The sequence below is a fragment of the Bos grunniens genome, chromosome 29, assembly GCF_055505025.1.
Source record: "Bos grunniens cultivar Pamir isolate PY7600 chromosome 29, Bosgru_T2T1.0, whole genome shotgun sequence".
Lineage (NCBI taxonomy): Eukaryota > Metazoa > Chordata > Mammalia > Artiodactyla > Bovidae > Bos > Bos grunniens.
The window spans coordinates 13,663,048-13,686,831 of record NC_141193.1 but is presented as its reverse complement, the minus strand read 5'-3'; the positions used below and the strand labels follow the sequence as shown (position 1 = coordinate 13,686,831).

Here is a 23,784-nt window from a genome sequence, read left to right as displayed (position 1 = left end):
ATGCAAGTCTGGCATCCATGGAGGACCCCTCTCCTGTGCTTTCTCATAAAATGCTACCTGTGGGGATTCACCTCCAATTCCCACCTCATCCCCACAACAGAGATGGAGGGTTGGGTGGGGTTCTTCATCACTGAGTCTGCTGCAAGGACTGGGGCGGTGCCCACCACCTTCCACTCGTGACAGCTAAGGGCTCACTTGGTGATATGTGTCCCCTTTCCCCCTCAATCCCCCCAAGCCTCCTCCCTTCATCCTGGTTTAGGACTGCCCCCACCCCCACCCCGCCCCCAGACCATAGGCACTGCCCCAGGCCTAGGCACCCTGGGTAGGAAGCTGGCAGAGACCAGGACCGCCAATCGAACTGGGACAGATGGTGTTTTACCGAGGAGGAAGTTGACAGTTTCAACTTCAAACACGGGTGACGCAGGCCCCGCACTGCCTGCTCCCCTGTCCCACCCCTGCCTGAGCCCTGTCTGCCCCACCCCCTCCCCCCAGAGAGGGAGACACAAGGCCAGACACCCTCAACTTGGGCGCCGAGCTTGCGGAGGCTGAGGCGGGAGGAGGCCGCGCCCATGGGGTCTCAGCATCTGCCACTGGCCGCCCTGTACCTTTTGGAGCTGCTGGGTGAGTACCCCTTCTGGGCCGTCTGCTGGGGGTACCTGGGCTCGGGGTACAAGAGAGAAGATGCCAGCATCAGATCCCTCAGTCTGACTCAGGCCTGCATGTCACCTCTCTGGAGTATCGCGGAGGGTTGGGGCCACCAGGATCACTGTCTTGTCCCCCAGCCCCGGCTTGGCACTGGGCTCTGCTTCTCCCACCACAAGGGCCCCACCTCTCCTTCTCTCTTGCACTGTTGGAGGGTTGGGGACCTTACTGTCCCCTTCCAGGTGGAATCCATCCTCAGATCAGGCTCTGAGCCTAGAACTTAAGTTGTCCAGCTCTAATTCGGTGCTGGCTTCCCTCTGCAGCTACCCACCCTCACCCCTGCCTTATAAGTGTCCAGCCTTTACTTGGGTGCCTCCAGGGACAGGAAACTCACCATCTCCTGGGCAATTCTGGTGATGCTCTGGACAGAGTGGGCCAAGGTAGGGTGGGGACCGGATCGCAGTTGAGCAGATGCCAAAAACATAAGTCTTAGTTCCTAGTCACTCTGTTTTCTACCCAGGGGCCTCAGCCAGACCTCCCAGGCAGATGTGAGCTCACACTGGGTCTGCTGTCACTCCAGACCTGGATAGGGACTTCCTAACCCTTACCCAAGGGCGACTGTGGAAATGGCCTGGGGCCTCTGGAGAAGCTGGCTGGGGATAAGGTTTGGGGTGGGTGAGCCTGGAGTCTCCTGTCTGCTGGAGGGGAGATGGTGGAAGAGGGAGCCCTCCATCCCTGAGGTCTTGTGACACTAGCTCGGGACTGGAGCCCTGCTGCTGGGGCATCAGCGACACTGGCCAGTGGGGAGGATGAGCAAGCGGGAGATAGGTGAGAGCAGTGTCCTTTGTGGTGTGAACGCTGGGGTCTAAGTTTGGCCCTGTATGACCTCAAATAGGACTCGAGCCTCTCCAGGCCTCAACCTCCTTATTTATAAAATGCAGCGGGGTGAACTGGGTGAGATCTGACCACTTCTCAAGGGTTTGGAAGGTGTGTCAGTTGAGAGAGGTGACTGACTCAGGACAGGAACAGGTGAGAAGATGGCAGCTTGAGGCTTCCCAGTTTAGGAGGAAAGGACTCAGGGGACAGCCTGCTTAGCGGGGCACCTCAATCCCTTCTAGAAAAGGGTGTGTATGTGTGAATATGTGTGTGAGAGGTGTGTGTGTACACGTATGTGTTTTCATAGGTGAAACATGGCTTCTGCATGTAGCTTGCCTTCCCCCCATACATGTGGGGATGGCTCATGTGCACACATATTCTAATGACTGTTCTTCCATGGATCTGCAGGAGACACAAAGTGCCTTCTGTCCCCAGGGTGGAGGCTGAGGGATGGGTCCTGGTTACTTTCCAGTACCTTCCTGAGCAGCTGCTGTGGCCTCCTTTGCCCTGGAGATTCCAAAAACCAAGGTCCTAAGCCTCCCCTTCCCTGGTGGCTCAGGGGAGGGGGAGGTAAAGGTGGTAAAGAATCCACCTGCAATGCAGGAGACCTGGGTTAGATCCCTGAGTTGGGGAGATCCCCTAGAGGAGGGCATGGCAACCCACTCCAGTATTCTTGCCTGGAGAATCCCCATGGACAGAGGAGCCTGGCAGGCTACAGTCCATGGGGTGGCAAAGAGTCAGACACAACTGAGCGACTAAGAACACAACCCTCCCCCCAACCCCATTCCTTACCTGTGGCCTCTGACCCCACTGGGTCAAGGGTCTGGCCAAATTCCCAGCTGAGGGTGGGGGTGGGATCCTTCTCTGCGGCCCTCCCCCTGAATCCCATCAGGGGCAAGGCTCCTGGCAGGATCAGGCCCAGCAGAGCCCAGAGTCCAGAGGCAGGGCCCTAACCAGAGTATAGGAACCATCCGGAAGTCCAGGAGCACAGGGTTCCCAGTGTGTATGTGTGTGGGTGTAACTGATGGATAATAAACATTTCCACTGTTCAGTGGGTCACAGCTTAAGAAATACTTTGAAAGGCATTTTCTTCTGAAAGCTTCACGACGGCCTAGTAAGCAGGTAGCCTAGTAAGCAGCCTAGTAAGCAGGGCCCGTTGCCCCCATTTTACAGTGTGGAAAACTGAGGTCCAGGAGGAGCAGCTGATGAGCTGCAGAGCCCACCCCAGCCCAGCGCTCCTGCTCCCATGGAGCCCCTCCGTGGCCCTGGCCAAGAGCAAAGACACACCAAAGCCACTCCCGTGACTAGGAAAATGGCCATGGGACACAACCGCCACCAGCAGACAGACAGCCACCAAGGGTTGGGGACACCTAGGCCCAGGGTTGGGCAAGCACACAGGCACCCTTCAAGCTGTTCTAAGCAGAGACGACCCATCGCCAGAGCCCTGGGGACACTTCGGCCTCCTGTCTGGCCACAAAAGTTGTGCCCATGGCTTGGGGACCTTTGGTACATGGAAATACCAACGGCCTGCTTTCCTCCACAGCTGCTCTTAGCTCCAACCTGCCGGGGACTCACCTGCTGAAGGTGGGGCATGCAGGCAGCTCTGATCACTGCCCAGCCACTCAGGTCTAGCCCCCAGGGTTACAGAAATTGACACTAAGGTGTGGTAAAGTCACGGACTCAGCAGTCTGAATTCTGGTCTCCTCCCTTGCCAGTTAGGTGACTATGGACCCATTCTGTAAGCTTCAGTGTCCTCCTATGCGAAACTCGAATAATAATAGCACCTGTCTTATAGCAATTTCTAAGGATTAAATGAATCAATAAATGTAGATTTCAGTAGGAACATTAGCGTGTATAGTAAGTGCTGAGTAAGCATTAATACTAATAATTAATAACTTTATATAGTAACATAATTACATAACTTATTTATTATTTATACATAATAAATTCTCCAGGCAAGAATACTGAAGCGGGTTGCTATTTCCTTCTCCAGGGGAATCTTCCCAGCTCAGGGATTGAACTCAGGTCTCCTGCATTGCAGGCAGATTCTTTACCGTCTGAGCCACCAGGGAAGCCTATTATACATAATAAATATATAAATTTATTATATAATTTATCATAAACATAACTTATTGTTTATTATCAGAGTCAACAAGAAACCAGGTGAGGCAGGACCCAGTGGGGAAGACTTGAGCCTAGCGATCAGGCTTTCTGTCCTCCAGTCCTCCTGTTCTGGCTAATAATTCATTCATTTCTTCATTTCCATATATTTATTGAGCATCTACTATGTGCCCAGTTCTGTGTAACGCTCTGGGGATACAGCAGTGAACCAGACAAGAACCCCCCTCATGGAGGGAGCACCCGAAATTTTACAAATTTCTAAATTTTGTCATTAGCGTGACGAAGGAAACAGTAACCACTGAGCCTCTGGGACCAAGTTCACGTTTGATGGGGCCCCCAGCCTGAGGGGCTGCTCTCTGAGGAGATGACCTCATCTGAGAACCGAATGATGGAAGGATCCAGTCAGGCAGGGAAAAGCGGGAGGAGTGACCCAGGCAGAGGGAATGTGGAGGGTGAAGGCAACGAGCAGGACAGGCCTAGAGGGGCTGGATGTCCACAGTGGAGGTAGGGAGAGGGGATGCCCACTGTGAGCCTACCACCCGGTCTGAAGTCTCAGGGTGCAGAGCTGAGGCCATTGCTGGCTCTGAGTGCAAAGAATCAGGCCCCCAGAAGCCCCGAGTTCCCCACCGCCAGCGGGGAGCAGAAGACCTGGGAGCTCAGGGCCCCCACTGACCCCTCCGGTCACCCTGTCCCGTGCCAACAGCTCAGAGGGGTTTCCCTGCAGCAATCGGGACCATGGAGGGACTTTGCCTTCCTACAAAACCGACTGAATGCCTATTCTATGTGCATGCATGTGGGTACCTTGTGAGCATGTGTGTGTGTGTGTGTGTGTGTGTGTGCATGCCTGCCATATGTGTGCCTGTGTTGTGCGTGTACACGTGCAAAGGCCTGTGGGGCTTTGAAGCAATGCAGAACTGGGTTTGATGTCTTTGAGATCACTCACAAATGACAGAAACATGCCTCTGAGACTCAGCCTTCTCATCTATAAAATGGGGATAACCACTGCGCCCATCTCAAAGGATAATTGTTATCCTTAAATCTGGTTCATTCATTCAGTCAGACAGCAAGTATTTATCGAGCACCTGTTATTCTAAGTGCCAGGGACACAGCAGTGAACACTCAAAATTCCTGTCCAGCTGGAGCTGACATAGTAGACAGAGGTGTGATGGGGAGACAGACAAGAGACAAGCAAGTCAAGGATTATATGGGTGTTAGGAGGTCAGGAGTGATTTGGGGTTGGGGGTTAGGGGCTGGGGGGGCTGTGCTGTACCCAGGTCTCATAAGAAGATCACATTTGAGCAAATATACGTAGGAAGTGAGTGATTCCACCGCACCATGCGTGCCCAGGAAGGAAGGTGGCAGTCACATGTAGGCTCGAGGCAGGGCAGCCATGAAGGCCTCCGTGAGGACAGGGCATTTTCTCCAACAAACTCGAGGCACCTGGGGCCAAGCCGAGGAAAAAGAGTGCTGAGCACCCTGGAGAGAAACAGGACCTCTCCAGGTCCACAAGCCGTTATCTTGAACCTCTGGCTGGATGCGTTTGGGAACTCAGAATTTTCCAGGCGGTGGAAGGTACTGTTGTGTATGTGCTGTGTGCTCACAACACACCAAGGAGGTCTGGGCAACATGCTGTAATCAAACACTTTCCCATTTCTTCAGTGCAACTTCATTTGTGCACTAAAAACATAAATACCTTCCCACCAAATGTGTCAGAAAGGACTGCGTTTTGGCTTTGAATTGCAGATAGGGTGGGGGCTGTGGCTCAGTGTTATTTCCTCTAACTACCGTGTCACCACCCCTGCCCTGTCATTGCTGTGCACCCCTGGGGAGCTTGACCCTCACGTTCCCACAGGAACCCTGGTACTCCCTTCTCTGGGGGCACAACCGGTAGATGTGTGGTCGGAACAGAAAAGGAAATTGGTGATGGTCGGCAGAGGCAACAAGGGTCCCACAGACACCCCTGTGGGGTGAAGCCCTCCTTTCTCTCTGGCCTCAGTTTCCCCATTGGTACCTCGGGGCCAGCAGGCTCTGGGGTCTCCCAGTGGTAGAGCCCATAGGGCCCTATCAAGTGATGGTGATGGGATTTCTGTCCTGACCCTACCACCAGTGGGCTGTGTGGCCTTGGGCTAGTCACTCAGCCTCTCTGAACATCAGGTTCTTGATCTAAAAGTAGAGATGGCGTCCGTCCCTTCTTCACAGGGCTGTGGATGAAAAGGACGAGCCCTTGTGCAGGTTTTGGAGTGAGTGAGGCTCTGAAAAGAAAGGAGGGCTGGTCCGTGTGACAGTGGAACCACATACGGCAAGTGTGAAACTCATGCAAATTCAATCAGACAAACAAGGCCATCATGGAGAGCATGGAATCGCAGTTCAGATACGAAGGCCATTTTGCCCAGGAGCTGCTCGCTGTCGCTTGTTGGCACAGGCTCTGGGTGGGTGAGATTAGAGACCCGAATCTGCTGTTCCTTCTGTGGGCTCCAGCCCCCCAGCTTCTCATGGCATGAACCCCGTGTGACTCTCTGAGCATTTCGCACACAAAAAGGCTCCTAATCAAAAACCAAACCTTCATCTGGTGCTGCACCAGAGAAACAGAATTTTGGCCCTTTGTGATCTTTGTTTCCCTGAAGCCCTGATACAGATTCAGGTTAGCAGGGCTCCACTGACAAGTGTCGTCTCAGAAAATCAGGATTCCTGGCCTCCTGACCTAGCCTCTCATCAGAGGCCGAGGGAAGGAAAATACAGAAAGCGCCCCAAAGGCAGTGGACATACTGTTTGCTGTAAATTGATGAGAATGTTAGGGACCATTAAGGGAATCACTGTTAATGGAAAAAAGGGAACATCTGACTTCCTAACTGCACTAAATTGGTCTGTCAATTTCCTTATCTGGAAAATAGAGTGATGACAGACCCCATGATTGAAGATGTAGGGAAGAAATGGGGTCTCCCATGTAAAACCATTATCTGCGGGTTTACACGGGGTAAGAGGTGGCTATCCTGTTTTTATTATCAGTGAAGTCCCAGCGCCTCCCTGGGATCCCCGTGCCCACTGGACCCTCGCAAGGCAGGGCTCCCCAAGGCGGGCCTCGCTCTTGCCTCCATTTCTCAGTACGTAGGGACTGTGAGCAGAGGAGCTTGCAGGTCCAGGAGGGCCCACGAGTGGGTCTGAGGCCAGCATAAAGGGTACAGTCTCTGAAGCCAGCCGCCTGAGCCAAGTTCAGGCTCTGCTGTAAAGTGGGAGCAATAATACAGGCCCACCAGCTTGCATTTGTGATTCCAAAAAGTATTTGTAAATTTCCAGCAAACGCATACACTGCAAATCCTGCCTTGAACGAATAGGAGACTATTTATAATCTTCACGCATCCTACTTGGTGTGAAAATTCATGTTTCGCTGCAGAAACCATCATATGTTTGCTGCTGAGGCTTTCCAGATGCAGGGGGACAGTAGGGTGCCCCAAGGACGCTGGCAAACCTGGATAGAACTGAACTGACTGCCCTAGGGCTCACGGCAGTTCAGCCCCTCATGACCAGAGTTAGTCAATCAGTAGTGTCTGACTCTGCGACCCCGTGGACTGTATGTAGCCTATCAAGCCCCTCTGTCCATGGACTTCTCCAGGCAAGAATACTGGAGTGAATACAGGCAAGAATAATGGAGTAGCCATTCCCTTCTCCAGGGGATATTCCCGATACAGGGATTGAACCCGGGTTTCCTGCATTACAGGCAGATTCTTTATCTCCTGAGCCACAGAAAATTTATTTTTCAAAAGTATCTCGATCTTGGGATTTTTTATAAAAAAGAAAAGCAAGGGACTTCCCTGGTGGTCCAGGGGTTAAGACTGTGCTTCCAGTGCAGGGGACACAAGTTTGATTCCTGGTCAGGGAACTAAGATCCTGCATGCTATGTATGAGGCCGAAAAATAAATAAGAAGAGGAAAAAGAAAACAAAAAGAAACTTTTAAAAATAACGGGCTCCCCTCCCCAATTTTTTAACACTCTGCTGAGCAAATAAAACTCATCTGTGGCCTGATGCAGCTCAAAGTGTTGCAGTAGAGGGAGCCGAAGAGAGAACCATCCAGAATGGCGGGGTGGGGGGGGCGGTGGGGGGGGCCAGGGTGGAAGAGGAGAGGCAAGGGAGGGGATGAGTGCGTAAATGTCTCAGAGTTGCTTTCAGAAGTTCATTTACTCCCCACCTGAGACCTCCTTAGGGCAGCAGGGTCTAAACAGCTCAATCTCTGCAAAGGTAGAGATGAGGAGAGGAGTTTGGGGAGCATGAAAAAGACTTCCTATTGCCTCTCTGGCTTTTTCAGCCCCGAGCTTTCCCTGGCTCGGCCAATCTAAGCCTGAAATAGTGGGGGCTCTGAGGAGAGGTTGGCCTGGGAAGGAAGGACCCTGGTCCTGACTGCTCAGATTGTGGTGGTAGATAATGGATTGGGGAATGGCGCGATAGTTTCATGACTAGAGTCCCTCATGGTCTGTAGGGTCCCCAGGCTTCTGTTGGCAGGTTCTGCAGCAGCAAAGCCTTGGACCTCTGGTTGCATGCTTAGCCTGGACCTCCAGGCTAAGGTGTAGCCAGGAAGGGGGTCTGAGGGACCCTGAGCCCAGTCTGCAGGGTTCAGGGAAGGAGGATGGTGGTCCAGCCCCTGTGAGAAGCAGCTAAAAGAATAAAAATAAGTTGTGGACAAATCAAAAAGCTGGCAGATCCCTGGACAGACAGGAAGAAGCAGCACCCAGGAAGCCTCCCAGTCAGTCGTGCATCTCACCTGCCCACGCCTGCCTGCCTGTGGCTGAGATACATCAGGAACCAGAGATTATAGATCCTGGAAGTTTGAACTGAAAGGAAGGTGAGGGAGGGTGGAATCTAAGGTCTTTACAAACGAAGAGACCAAGCCCAGAGAAGTTGAGTGATTTGCCAAGATCACACATCAAGTTCAGGGAAAGTCTTCCCATAGTATGTTTTGCTGGCTGAAGGGGATTTCAAATTCGCTCCTTTTCATCAGGTTTGCATGCCAGGAATATGCAGGAATCAGTGAAACACAGAGCAGGCCAGCACAGGCTTCCACTGAAGGGAAGGGAGGCAGCTCAGCCCAGCGGTCAAAAGCACAGACACTGTGCCAGGTGGCCTGGCTTGGAGGCCTGGCCCCAGTGCTCATCAGTTGCTTAACAGGTTATTTAATCTCATCTATAAAATGAGAAGGTCAAAATAATAGTGCCAGCTTTGCAGAGCTGCGGTGAGGTTTGAGAGAGTTCACGTATAAAATTGTCTGGGAGAAAGTATGAACTATAGAAGTATTTATGGTAATGGTCGAGGTGGTGGTGACGGCGACAGGGGTGGTGATTATGGTGATGGTGATGGTGACGGCAATGGCGACGGTGACTGCGTTGTGAGGGTGGAGGTGGTGATGGCGATGGTGATGGTGGTGACAATGATGGTCACAGTGACGGTGACAAGAAATGCTGCTCACCTGAGGCCAGTCAGGCTCACAGAAGGAAGGCGAGGCCCTGGATCACATAGATGCCTTGTCTCCACCGGGTGTTTTCTTTTTTAGAACTGTCCTTGGTTCTCAGGTTGTGCAGTCTTTCCTGAGAATGTTCTCTGGCTGTTCCATGTGAGATTGGCAAGGATGGTCAGGCCCAGTCCCTGCCCTCAGGGGCTTCGGGCTCTGGAGGCTCCAGCACCAGGGTCAGGGTCTAAGTCATGTTCATTTCTGCTTGTTTGTCCGTTCTGAGGACTTGGCCCTTTGGAGGCCCAGATGGGTGGCAGAAAGCAGAGAGATGGGTTTGGAAGGCAGACTTGTGGTTCGAATCCAGGCCCTAGCGGTGTCGCCCTGAACAGATGTCTGTATCAAACATGTATTCAGCTCACATTGTGGGGCCATCTGGAAGATAAACAACCATATCTGTAAGGAACTACCCTCCCGAGGGCTGAGTATACAGTAGGTGTTCGATAATTGGTAGCTGCTGTTAACAAAGGTTGGCTGTGGTGACTTTGGGAATATGAAGTTCTCAGGTGGGAAAGGGGGTCAGCAAACCCTGTGATCCAGCTCTCCAAGCATCCAGACCCAGACCCCTCCCCCTGGGAAAACTCCCAAGCAGGCCTGCAGTCCACCCACCTGTGCCACAGGCCCAGCCAGCTCCATAACCGGCAACACCAGCTCTGAGCACACAATGCCGGATGGAGAATGCTGGCCAGGAAGGCCCTGGGCCAAGGCTTTTACATAGATTGCTTCAGCTCATCCTCATAACATTGCTATAAAACTGGTCCCTTTCTTCTTCCCATGCCACAGACAAGGAAACTGAGGCTCAGAGGGGCCAAGGATGTGGCAGAGCTCTTACTCAGACCCAGCGAAGGGCCTCAATGCCTGAGAAACTTTCCTGCAGCATTGAGCAGCAAAGGGTGGATCTTTAGGTTCCCCTCTTCTCATTAGCGACACTTCAAGCTGCCTCAACCCTCAGGGTTTAGCCAAAGAAATGACTCCCTAAAAGTAGACAGCCCCATTCCCACTGGGAATTGGCACCGAGAGAGGTAAGAGGTCAGGGGTGAAAGGTGAGGGCAGAACAAAGGGCCTCCTGCCTCCTCGTCACCAAGTGAGCCAAGCGTCTTCACCATGTCCTCCTGAGGCCATCCTGCCTATTGCAGCAGATTGGATGATCGTCAAGCCTCTCCCAGACGAAAGCAGAGCTCTGGGCCTGACACAGTTTCTGCATGTGAAATACCTTCCCCTTCTGAGGCCCAGGACTCTCAGGACAACTATGGTGGGCTCTTGCCAGGATGGATGAAACTTACAACAGGCTGCCAAGTCATTACAAGGAATCTTGGTTGGGAGAGGGGGCAGGCTGGTGGGGCGTGACTTCCTTTAAAATTCTACCATCAGCTTCAGAACACTCAGGCAAAACTAGGCTTTTTTACAGCCAGCAACAATCTCTCAAAAGCAACTTAACACACAGCCCTTTACTGTATAAAGTACTCACCCTGGCCCAATAGTGTCCCCAGTTCCCAGCTGAGAAGCGAGCCCTGGGGGCGGACAGAAACCAAACCGATTGTTCTACGGCTGATGAAGCCCAGCAGTAAATGTGGAGTGTGGGCTTGGAGGCTGCACAAGCGTGCCACCCCACTCATACCCACCCATATCAAACCTCTCCCAGCTACACTTTAGTCAGCCATGAGCTGCTCTGCCAAGAGGGTGATGATTACCTGCTTTGACCACTTGCTCCTTCCAGACGAGGCTGGGAGGAAGTGGGACTTCCTAGGGGCCCATATTCCTATTAAAGGGGCCCAGGCAGGAGCCTGCCAAGGGGTAGACCAGTTCTTCCCAAACACGTGTCCGCTGGGTTCCTTTACCAACTGACTGCTTGATCTTGGGCAAGTCCCACTGCCTCTTTGAGCTCAGATTTCCTCCTCCTAAACTGGGAGCTGTTGAAGAGAAATTGTTTCATTTCTATCCTGCCTTGGGAATTCTAGAAAGTAGCAAAATGTTCTAGGTTCCTATGTTGGCTAGTTTCTCAGCTCTCTAGAACTAAGATGTTTGATTTGTTTTTTTTTTTTGATTGAAAGTGACACTCAGGATATTTTTATATTGACACCCAGTGCACAAAAACTGAGCCTTATCTTCACAAAACATGATGCATTCTGACATTCTCTATTCTCGTCCATTTCATTTTTTAAAAAACTGAGGGTTGTAGGGACTTCTCTGGTGGGTCCAGTGGTTAAGAGTCCACCTTCCAATGCAGGAAGCATGGGTTCGATCCCTGGTTAGGGAACTAAGATGGGGTGCTGTCAAAAGTTTGACAAATATATTTTAAGTTGACGGTTGCATTGCTACACAATTTTTAAAAAGTTGATGGTTGCCATGCTGCATATTACTACAGAGGAACAGCATGAGGAAATCCTTGAGGGGTGTGCAGAACTGTATACCGTGACGGTGACAGTGATCATGCAGATCTATGTATGTGTTTATAGTCCTAGAACTGTGCACTAAAAGAAAATCAATTTCACATGTTCATTGAAAAAGTCGTTTTAAAGTAAGAAAGAAAACTGATGCTTGCAACACACAACACTGATTTCATGACCCACCTAAGGGTTACAACCTGCAGTGTGAAAACCCCAGTCCCTGAACCCCATGACTGCGGCATGGGGCAGAATAGGCCATTGATCAGGCTGCGGGCAGAGGTGAGGTGGGGAGACGGGAGCAGGGGAGAGACCTCACTTCCTGACCCTCCTCTCTCCTTTCCGCAGTCACTTCCTGCCTCGGAGGGCTCAAGGTGGAGGCGCGAGGTAAGGAAGAGCCACGCGGAGAGGGGGGCATGGAGCAGGGCTGCGACTCCACCAGGCTGTAGGGGGACCTACCATCTTTTCATTAGAGTGAATCTCACCTTACAGGGAGAGAGAGAGAGTACCTCCCCCCTCCCCCAACACACACACGCATGCAGACGTGTGTGGGCACGCACACACACACTCACGCACCCTAAAGAGGCCCATTTGCAGAGAGCTGCCCTAGACAGCCATAAAGTACCATGCAAATGCTAGTTCTCATGCTAACTATTATTACAGTCCACTCATCGGGTACAGAAAGTATACTGGCCCATAAATGCATCTTGCAAAGTCCTATTTCCTACCCAGTCCTGCCAGATGCTCCCTGGCCAGAGACATTGCAGCAGAGGCTGCAGAGAGGCTGCCCCAGATAGTGATGTGTGTTAAATGTCTTGGACTTTAATCCTAGAGGTGAGTGTTTCCCAAACAGGGTTCCATGGAACTCGATGGACAAAGCATAGGCCACACTACATCCCACCTTAGAGCCTGACAGGGGACAATGGCCTGGTAAAGGGTCTGAGAAGTCCTGCAATGAGGAACTCTGTTAAGCAGTTTCAAATCCAGCAGTCCCCAGGCTCCCTTCTCCACAGACCTCTCTTTTTCACATGTCCTGAGATAATATCAGGCTGAATGTATTTGGAGATAAATGTAGCAAGAGGGTCTCTTGAAGCTACCAGGCAGTCAGAAGGGGCTGCGGGGTCCTTGGCAGGCCCTGGACTGGGACCTGGAAGCCTGCAATGACATGCTAACTTCAAATGCTAGCCAGATGGGACCTGCCACATGATTCTACTTATATCACATTTGAGAGCAGGCAGAACTCTAGTGACAGAAAGCAGGTCACTGGAGGCCTGAGGCTGGATTCAGGGAAATCAGCTGTGAAAGGGCACAAGGGAACTTCTGGGTGATGGGAAAGTTCTTTGACTAGAGCACAGTGGGGCTGCAGGTGTGTATACATTTGTCAAATTTCATTGAACAAGTGCCCTTAAAATGCGTGCATGTCCCTGTAGATAGATCATGCCTCAATAAAATTGATTTTAAAAGTTGGATAGACAGAAAAAAATCAGGCACCGGGCCCTATCTGGGGTCTATCGAAAGAGAATTTCAAGGCAGGGGGCAGGGAGCGAGTCTGCTGGGCAGTGGGTGCTGAGAACTCCTTGCTCACTGCTCCAAGTTCCCCTGGGGTCTCGAGCCCCTCTTCCTGGACCTGGTTTTTAAGGGACCACCTGGAACCAGAGCAGCACCAGCATGAGTTTCTGGAAAGTCCCTGAAGGGACCCTGAGGATGAAACTCGCAGGAGGAGCAAAGCTGGTGGGAGGACCCCGTGGGTAGAGGGAGCCTGGCTGACTTGGGGTCCTGGGTGGGGAGGGTACAGGGAGGGCTCCCGTGAAGGACCCTGTCCAGCCTGACCTCCCACTTGCCATCTCTTTGACTCCTAGGGCTCGCCATGAGACTGAGCGGCTCCGGCTCACGGTGTCAGGGCCGTCTGGAGGTCAGCAACGGGACAGAGTGGTACGCAGTACACAGCCAGAGCTGGGGCCAGGTTTTACTCAACCAGCCTCTCTGGAAGTTCTCGAAGCTGTGCCAGGAGCTGCAGTGCCGGGACCCTTTGTTTCTCTTTCCCTCGCGTCACTTCAAAGAGGGGCAATTCCGGAAATTGATAACCTGCCACGGACAGCTGGGATCCTTCTCCAACTGCAGCCTCAAGAGGGGACCCCAGATGGACTCTCTAGCCCTGTTCTGCTTAGGTGGGTGACTAGCCAGCCGAGTAGGTTCCCTAGGCCTGGGCAGCCTCCCTGCCCATGCCTGTGACCTGGAGCCTGAGCAAGCAGGTGGAAGGGGTCACCGACTTACAACCACCCTCTCAGAAACATGCACTGGTGGGGAACTGGAAGGGGAGAGCAGAGTGGGTGCTGGCCCCTGTCTGGGGATGGAAAAGGTAGAGGAACTGGCTCTGCCAATGGCTAACTTCATTGTCTATTCTTAACCTCTATTTTCCCAACTGTAAAATGGGCTGGCACTTGCAGGAGGCTTAGATACAACATATGGGTCAAGTGGGTTTAATGGGGCCTGTGGTACTTACATCACGACTTCCAGTTCTTTCTTAATACTGCCAGTTGCCCCCAGCTTTCCCCACACCCCCTCCTCTTCCAGGGGCCCTGGCCTCTCCCTAATCAGAGCATCTTTTTGCAGAGCCACCGAGGACAACAGCTCCTCCCACGACCTCACCGCCCACAACCACTCCGGAGCCCACAGGTAAAAGGATTCTGAGGGCTCTGGGGGTAGGGTGCTGGATTTTAGCAAATAAAAACACAGGATGTTTACGTTTGAATCTCAAGTAAGCAAGAAAAATTGTAGCGCATGTTCCATGCAATATTTGACACCTTCTAGGGTCATTGCCCAGTCACTTGGTCCTCTGTGTGTCAGAACCAAAGAACAAGGAAGGTCTGCGTGCTGGTCATCAGTGCTCAGGTCCCTGTCCCCTCCCTTCTCTCCCCTAGCACCTCCCAGGTTTCAGCTGGTGGCAGAGCCCGGGGGCCTGCGGTGTGCTGGCGTGGTGGAGTTCTACAGTGGTGGCCTGGGCGGCACCATCGGCATCGAGCCCCAGAATGATATCAAGGACCTGGGGCAACTCATCTGTGCAGCCCTCCAGTGTGGCTCCTTCCTGAAGCCCCTGCCAGAGACCGAGGAAGCCCAGACACAAAAGCCAGAAGGCCAAAGGCCCTTGCCAATCCGCTGGGAGATCCAGAACCCAAAATGCACCTCCCTGGAGCAGTGCTTCCGAAAAGTGCAGCCCTGGGTGGGTGGCCAAGCTCTTGGCCTCATCTGTTCTGGTGAGTGGGAGCAGACTGAGACCCACGGGCGTCCCCACGTGGTCATGTCACTTACCGCACGTTCCTGAAACCCCAGCATGCAGCGCAGGGCACTAGAGCTATGGAGAACACAAGGGAAACGGAGAGCTGATCGTTGGCCTCTGAGAGGTAGGGCGGTCGTGGGGTGGAGAGGTAGCACACGCAACGCCCTGGGAATCTCCACAAAGTAACGCAGAACAGGCCCAAATGTGCTGCTGGCTTGGCTGCCACTTGGAGAAGAGCAGGACTTTCGGGAAGAGGCAGGGTCTTCTGGTGGTTTTGATGGATCGTGGCTTGTGTCAAGGGCCCAAGAAGGATGGAGCACTTGGAGGAGACCAGCCTTGCAGGAGGGGAGTTTATGCGCCTCAGGGACAGATGAGGCTGGAGCAATGGTAACTCATAGGAGGTAGGGAGAGGGCAGAGCGGAGCCCCCAGGGGCTTCCTGCAGAGGCTGCTGAGTCATACACTACCACCCTGAAGAAACTAACGATGCCAGTGTGGCTAAGGGAGGAGCCCAGAGGCCGGGCTTGGGGATCCCAAAACCAGGATCAGTAGAGAAACAGTATAAAAGACCAAAGGTCAAATTAAGGGTAAGCACAGCAGACCTCAGCAGGTAGTAGCTCCTATCACAAATGTTCTAGTAAAGTCCAGACTTTAAGAAGTCACACTTACTGAGCACTTGTATCATACTGGGGACCATTCGGGGCATTCCATCCTTTTCACAACAGGCTTAGGAGGTGGGTGCTATTGTTATCCCTACTTTACAGATGGGAAAGTTGAGGCTCTGAGAGGTTAAATTTCTTACTCAGTATCACAGAACACTAGCTGCGGTTTCTATTCAAGTAGCATCACTCCAGAGTCTGTAGTATAAGCCTCAGCTACTCCAAGTGTGGAGGGCTTCCCAGGTAGCTCAGTGGGAAAGAATCTGCCTGCCAACGTAGGATATGTGAGTTCGATCCCTGGTTTGGAAAGATCCCCCGAAGGAGGAAAGGGCAACCCACTCCAGTATTCTTGCCTAGGAAATCCCATGGACAGAGAAGCCTGGCAGAATACTGTCTATAGGGTCTCAAATAGTTGGATACAACTGAGCGACTGAGCACGTATGTGTGCACATACGCACGCATACACTCCAAATGTGATCCTGGACTAGCAGCTTCATCTGACTGGTTAGAAATGCAAACTCCCAGGCCCCACCTTCCATCTACTAATCAAGATTTGCATTTCAGCAAAGTCTCAGGGGTTCATGTGCATTAACCTGGGAAGCATTGCTCTGGAACACTGGGCCCATCCTGCAAGCAGGAATATCCCCAAAACACTGGATTCATGGTGTGAATTAGTAAAATGCTGCCCCCTCCAGGAAGAAGTAGTCCCCAAGGATCTCTCAGCCTGAGGAGGGAAAAAAACCTGGCAGGCTCCCAGGCTCACCCACCACTCTGAGCCCTCTTGCAGGCTACAACCTGCAAAGCCATACCCAGAAGGCTTGCCTTTGATTTTTTTTTTTTTTTCTGAGTAGAAGATTTGCTAGAGCTTTGAAGATGACTGTTGCTATAGCAACTGGCCACAGCTGGTAAGATCACAAAGTGCTCTGACCTGAACACACATGGGCCCCCAGGCCAAGCGGACAAGCAGAAATCGATGATTCTCTGTTGCATCAGGCCCTTTTATGAGAGCCAGTCCCTCCAGGCTCAAGGCCTGGGCAGCAGGATTCCTGGGTATGGTTCCCAGCAGTGAATCTCCAGGACTCAAAGCAGATGGTATTTCTCATCCCCAGGCCTCAGTTTCCCCTCTCTGAAAAGCCCTCCAGCCTCCCAGGGAGCAGCAAGAGAATGAGAGGATGTTTCAAAAAGGGAAGCAGACTTAGGTGGAGCGTATTTCTCACTTCTCACTTCTCTTGCTGCCCCCTGGGTGGGGGACGACGGCAGCTGCGGGCTGCCGATGGGCACTGCCCCTGTGCCGGCCTTTTCATTGAAAGTGCCCAAGCTGTTTCAGCTGCCCAGAGGTGCCAGGGACAGAACTTGATGGAGAAAATGCCAGAGAGGATGCCAGAAGAAGGGAAAGGCAGGAAGGAAGGCACTCCCATGTGGTACCCAAGCCCCCCGGAGACCTGGGCCCTGCTAGGGCCCACACTTGGCCAGTGTCACAGGGTCCCAGTGGCCCGGCACGTAGGCTCGGGGCCCAGGGAGCTCCGGCCGAGCCCACCAACTCACCTCCCATTGCTTTCCCCCCAGATTTCCAGCCCAAGGTGCAGAGCCGCCTGGTTGGGGGCAGCGACGTGTGCGAAGGCTCCGTGGAAGTGCGCAGTGGGAAGGGCCAGAAGTGGGACATGCTATGTGATGATTCCTGGGCCAAGGGCACGGCACGGTGGGAGGAGGTGTGCCGGGAGCAGCAGTGCGGCAACGTCAGCTCCTACCGGGGGCTGGACCCCAGCGAGAAGACCTTGGGGGGCTTCTACTGTCCCCCGGGGATACTGTCCCGGTGCCACAAGCTTGAGGAGAAAAAGTCGCACTGCAAGAGGGTGTTTGTCACATGTGAGTTGGCCATGGTCCGTGGTGGTTAGAGGGTGATTCTGGATTTTTGTTCTAAGACTCAGTCAATGAGTATTATTTCCGAAGAACAGTCCAAGGACTAAAGAGAGAGAGCCCTAGGACAGGATGGAGAGATGACAAATAGGGGGAGAGGGGACAGTGTGCTCAGACAGCAATGAGCAGGAACCATCAGGAGGAGACTGGCCATAATTGTCAGGAGGCTAGTGAATAATAGGATTCTTATTCTGTCTTCTGCTCTTTCAGATGGAAGTTAGGAAAGCAAGGGATGGGGTACATCTTTCCTATATTAATGGTAATGGACTAATACGTGAGAGAGAGAAATGGATGGGTGGACGGCTATTGGTAGATGAAGGCAAGGCAATCACTCATAAGTAACTGGAAAATGGTGGAAAGTTGATAGCAGAAGTGGTAAATGAGAGCCGGATGATCAATTGTGAGATAGTAAATGGTGGCTAAATGAACAGGGAGCAGAGGATTTCAGAGATGGATGGACAGACAGACAGAAAACTGCTTCCCACACATGCTGGCCAATTCCTAGGGGACGCCAGCCAGCCAGCCAGGAGCTTCCCTCAAATGGACCGTTTTGATGCCCCTCCCCCACTCCGGGCCAGGACTGACCTCCCTCTGCCTCCTGCAGGCCAGAACTCCAGCCGAGCGGGCCTGGGTGCGGGCGCCGTGATGAGCATTATTTTGGCCCTCGTGCTTCTGGCGGTGCTGCTGGTCGTGTGTGGCCCCCTGGCCTACAAGAAGGTGGTGAAGAAATGTAGGTGACGGTGCCCTGAGCCACCTCCCTCGGAAGCCCCTGCCGGGGAGGGCTGCACGTCAGCCCCTGCAGGGGAGGGTCCCCGCCTTCGGAGAGCTGGCTGGGCTCACCTCTGCTTCACCTCCCAGCCCTGCCCCTCCCTCTCCTGCCCACTGGCCCTTCTCTACTCCAAGCAACAAGCAGGAAAATCACTGATTCACCCACATCTGGGGCCCAAAGGGGACCCCACTCCAGGCCCAAGGGAGGATGTGGGTATTCTTTAGACTGTGATGGGTCCAGAGGGTCTGACCTCAGAAGACAGGTGTCCCAAGTTGGCTCCACCACTTTGCAGAGGATGGAGCCACTTCCTGTCTGAGCTCTGTATGTTTCCCCATCCAACAAATGGTCAAGGGCAGACCTGGTAAATGCAGTAGGTGTCATCTTGGCCTTGCAGAGCTCAGGAAAAAATCGTTCAAAGACGAGGCTGTGAGATTAGAGAGGCAGGTGGGAGAAAGCCCAGAGGTGGGCAGTGTTGGCTGGATTCCGGCAGCCCTCCCAGACCTGAATTCTAGTTCTACACACCTTGCGCTGTTTCTCCTGGAAAATCAGCCTCTCAGCACGCACCTGCTGCCTCCTCCCTCCTTCCCTCTCCCCCTCCCCTACTCCCCCCTCAATTCCCCCCACCCCCATCCTGATGTGCCTTTTGCCATCTGTCTGTCACCCAGTCCGCCAGAAGAAGCAGCGCCAGTGGATTGGCCCAACGGGAATGAACCAGAACAGTAAGTATGCCCCGGAGGCAGGCTCCTCCCTGGGCCTCAGGAAGGAGGCTGGCGGAGCAGGGTCATGGGTCACTGCTGACCGAGGAGGGAACCAGCAGCTGCCTGTGGCCTCCAACTCCACTGTTGTCGTCTAAGGCGTGCCTGTGGCCACGGGCGCTAGCAGGTGGCACCCAGAAAAGAGGAAGCCATGATCAAAGAGACTTGGGAATCAGTGAATTAAGCAAAGTTAGACACAGTTCTTTACTTCAGGACCTGTCAGAGAACCTTCACGGGCATTTTTGGGTGGTTCATCTTTCCAGAACGGGCATATGTAAAGAAGGGTGGCCCAAGCTAGATTTTTCATGGAGTGTCTTTATCATGGACAGACTTTACAAGGCCAGTTTTAAGACGTTAGGATGCAGCCAGCCCAACCCCCACCCCGGCCCCCATCGTCTTTCTTTCTGGCCACAGTCAGAGCACTTCTGTGGGTAGAACCACAGCCTTCCTCCCGTCTCCACCGCACATCCTCCCCTTTCACACGTAGAGGGCCAAATCCTTCAACTGTGTTGTCAAGTCTTTCTTACAAGATAAAGACCCTCAGCTCCAGGAGGGCAGGGACCATATTTGCCCTATCACTCATGTCCCAATTCCCTGCTTGATCAATGATTGAGGACTGACCGACTGAAGGCCTGCCCACCAATCAGCTTGCCAGCCAACCCAAAGCTGCTCTGAAAGTCTGAGCCCTGGGACACCCCCGTTGGTCCAGTGGTTAAGACTCCGCTTTCTGACGTGTGTTCCATCCCTGGTTGGGGAACTAAGGTTCCAGATGCCATGGGGTGTGGCCAAAAATTTTGTAAAAAAATAATAAAAATGTAAGTCTGAGCCCTGCTAGAATGAGCATCCCCAGGAAGAAAGGGAAAAAAAGTATGTGCTGAAGGATTTCTGGGGGTCCTTGTCCCCTTTCCCATCCCCACATTACACAATGGGAACAGGAAACTGGCGTTCTGGGCCCCAGCTGGGGAGGAGGAGAACAGAACAGCACATCTAACGACACCGTCTCCTGCATCTACTCAGTGTCTTTCCATCGCAACCACACGGTGACTGTCCGGTCCCAGGTTGAGAACGCCACGGCCTCCCACGTGGAGAACGAATACAGTCAGCCTCCCAGGAACTCCCAGATCTCAGCTTATCCAGGTAAGCACTGGCTGGTGCTCCTAGGAATGACGCCAGGGCCGAGCAGAGGGCCACGCGGTTGCCCAGAGGGAGAAGGAGGCTGAGCAGGGCGGAGGATCAAACTGCCCCTTTGACGGCTGGTCACGGCAGGTAACGGAAGGGATACAGCCTTAACTGGCCCCTCAGCTGGAGAGAAGAACGTGCCGGGATTTCATTAAACACCAGCTCCGCTGTGACCCAAAGGACATGTTTCTCAATAAATGAGGCCCCTCGGATTCTTCGAGGCAGAACAGAGCCATCCACCAGCGGCCTGCAGAGCCCTGTATCAAGTGCTCCCCGACTGGCACTGACAATTAAGCCGCAGGGAGCCTGGCGCTCAGCATCATTAGTGGACACTGGCCGATTTGATCACAACGCTTGCAGGGCTGTTGAGCCACCAGCTCAGGAAGCCTCTGTGATCTTCCAAGAGCTGAAAGGCACTCGGCTCTGAGGGGCTGTCTTTGTGTGTCCTGAAGGGATAAGCCTGCTCACGTGGCCTCCTTTCTTTCCACAGCTCTGGAAGGGGCCCTGCACCGCATCTCCACCCAGCCTGATAACTCCTCCGACAGTGACTATGAGCTACACGGGGCTCAGAGGCTGTAAGAGGTGAGCCTGGCCCCTGGCAGAGCCCTGGGGATAAGCGCAAGTCCCCCGGGTCTGCTCACCTTGCTTATCCAGGAACGGGGTCAGGGGTCAGGCGTTGAACACCGGGGCTATTGTAAAGGAAATGAATAAGCGTCAGCAATTTAGGTGGTGGGAGCTGATTTGACCATCTGAGCCAGCAGGGTCATGAACCTTAAACTCCATCTGGGAAGACCACGTATAAGAGCCCCTGAAGGTAGAGGAATGTTAAGAAGTACAAACTACTATCCGTAAAAGAAATAAGCTACAAGGATGTATTGTACAGCACAGGGAAGAGAGCCAATATTTTATAATAATCATGTTGCTGTTTAGTCGCTAAGTTGTGTCCGACTCTTTGTGACCCCATGGGCTTCCCTGTCCATCACCAACTCACGGAGCTTGCTCAAACTCATGTCCTTCGAGTTGGTGATGCCATCCAACCATCTCATCCTTTGTTGCCCACTTCTCCTCCTGCCTTCAATCTTTCCCAGCATGAGGATCTTTTCCAATGAGTTGGCTTTTTGCATCTGGTGGCCAAAGTATTGGAGCTTCAGCTTCAGCATCCAGTCCTTCCAATGACTTTTCAGGGTTGATTTCCTTAAAATCTATAAACTTGCTGAATCACGATGTTGTACACCTGAAGCAAATATAATATTGTAAATCAATATATACCTGAGGTTTTAAAAAAGCACCTCTGAAAATGTCCTGATTGACTTACCCCAGAAGGAGGGCAAAACCACTGTCCCTGATGTTGGGTTGGGGGTTCTGGGCCTGTCCCCCAACTCCTTGAACCATCCCCAGAGCATGAGGTGCCCTCCACCAACGCACTTCCTTCTCACCCCACAGATCTGTGACCCGGGAACAAATATTAAGAGCCAGACTTTTTATCCCGAGAATCCTCTGCAGTCACCACTTGGATGCCACGTCCCACTTCCTGCCCGGCAGGACCACGGATGGGACTTCCCAACACATCCCATTGCCCTGCAGAGGCAGGTCCACTCCGACATCTCCTCACATCCTCACCAGCCCAGGGAAGACCCCAGCATGGCTCAGCTGGCCCCTCCATGGGTGGAAGCTGTGAAAGGGCAGAGCCCGGAAGCAAGCAGCCTTCCCAAGCAGAGACACAGGGTCCAGACCCAGGCAGCCCCCTCCCTTGTCTGTGGACATCGGCTCTCTCTTCAGACTCTGACCCCACGAAGGCCCACAGGAAGCCTGCACCTGGAGCAGGGCGGTGGAAGGGAGGGCTGATTTCTCTCATGTATTTTAAATATTTTTTTTGTAAATAATGCTTTTTTCTGCTTCCTGGAAAAGCCTGCTCAGCCTGCTCATCCTACCTCCGTGGATCCCTCTGGGGGTGCCAGTGGGAATGGGCACCTACCGGGGGCAGGGGATTCTGCAGCTTCATGGTTGGAGGGCTTCATTCCTGACACAGGACCACCTAGCATGGCACAGCAGCTGCCAGCCAGCACCCATAGCCTCATCACCAACCCTCCATCTGGGCCCTCGCTTGACAGAGAGCAGGGACACTGGCTGTCAAGCCTGAAGGGCACCAGTGCCACCTCAGCGCCCTGCATAGAGCGGGCACCTAGTAAATTCTAGCCAATGTGGGGTTTGGGTTCACACAGCTATTAAAAGTGCAAAATAGTTTCTGCCAATTAGGTAACCGCCTAACCTGAGAGTCAGAGACCAGAACTGAACATTTCCTTGGGCTAAATAATTGCCTTAACTGAAATGGTCCCCTAGTACTCTTGCCTGGAAAATCCCATGGACAGAGGAGCCTGGTGGGCTGCAGTCCATGGGGTCGCTAAGAGTCGGACAGGACTGAGCGACTTCACTTTCACTTTTCACTTTCATGCATTGGAGAAGGAAATGGCAACCCACTCCAGTGTTCTTGCCTGGAGAATCCCAGGGACGGTGGAGCCTGATGGGCTGCCGTCTATGGGGTCGCACAGAGTCGGACACGACTGAAGTGACTTAGCAGCAGCAGCAGCAGCATCCTGCAGAGAGCCTTTGTTGTTCAGTTGCTCAGTCGTGTCCAACTCTTTGTGACCCCACGGACTGCAGCACACCAGGCTTCCCTTCCTTCACTATCTCCCGGAGCTTGCTGAAACTCATGTCCATTGAGTCGATGATGCCTTCCAACCATCTCATCCCCTGTAGTCCCTTCTCCTCCTGCCTTCAATCTTTCCCAGCATCAGGGTCTTTTCCAATGAGTCAGCTCTTTGCGTCGGGTGGCCAAAGTACTGGAGCTTCAGCTTCAGCATCAGTCCTTCCAATGAATATTCAGGGTTGATTTCCTTTAGGATATGATTGGTTTGATCTCCTTGCAGTCCAAGGGACTCTCAAAAGTCTTCTCCAGCACCATAATTTGAAAGCATCAATTCTTCGGTGCTCAGCCTTCTTAATGATCCAGCTCTCACATCTGAACATGACTATTGGAAAAACCATAGCTTTGACTATGTGGGCCCAGAGAGCCTAGACATACTTAACCCTGCAGTGCCCAGGTTTTCTTAACGATGCACCAGAGGAGAATAGCTGATCTGGAACTTAAGGGTCTAGTGAAGGCAGAGGCTGGCTCAGGTCTCGTTGCCCCCTGGTAATCAGACAGTGACCTGAGAAGACATTTCGGGGCTGGGCATTTCTCCACATGATTTGGCCCCGTGTCCACTGGGAGCAACAGATATCAATGGCCCAATTCACAAAAGCCAACTCTGGAAGAGCAAAAGGAAGTTTCTAGAAGGACATGGCGGGGGTGAGGGGTGTGCTCGCAGAGAGGGAGCTGGAGGGGCACAAGCATGCCAGAGAGCCAGGCCAGCCCCCTGTCCCCACCAATACCCTCCAACCAGACCTCCCACCCGACCCCTACTGAGGACTCCATCATGGGAGAGCCCAGGGAATGGCCCTACCCCTGACCATGCCGGGAATCCAGAAACAGGGACACCCAGTCACCTGGGGGCTAGGAGTCACCTGGCAGAGACTCCTGTCCTGGAGACCCTCCTCAGAAGGGAGGATCCTCCAAAGGGAACTGGGGTGCAAAGGGCCCCGGGGCACCACATGTCTCTTACTAGCCCCTTTTCTGGGCAAAAGCTCTTGCATCTCTAGCTTGGTCACCATT

At 53.0% G+C, this 23,784-nt stretch overlaps 1 protein-coding gene across 1 annotated transcript; it reads left to right on the top strand.

Annotated features, from left to right (window-relative positions):
- Positions 1-369: 369 nt before the first annotated feature.
- CD5 (CD5 molecule) lies at positions 370-21,979 on the top strand. The gene is made up of 11 exons (XM_086383773.1): positions 370-621; positions 11,867-11,905; positions 13,378-13,686; positions 14,132-14,194; positions 14,440-14,772; positions 17,019-17,318; positions 17,974-18,099; positions 18,804-18,857; positions 19,911-20,030; positions 20,563-20,654; positions 21,516-21,979. Exons 1-10 carry the CDS (start codon positions 570-572, stop codon positions 20,649-20,651), a joined length of 1,485 nt encoding a protein of 494 aa, XP_086239899.1. The 5' UTR covers positions 370-569; the 3' UTR covers positions 20,652-20,654; positions 21,516-21,979.
- The last annotated feature ends 1,805 nt before the right edge of the window (positions 21,980-23,784 follow it).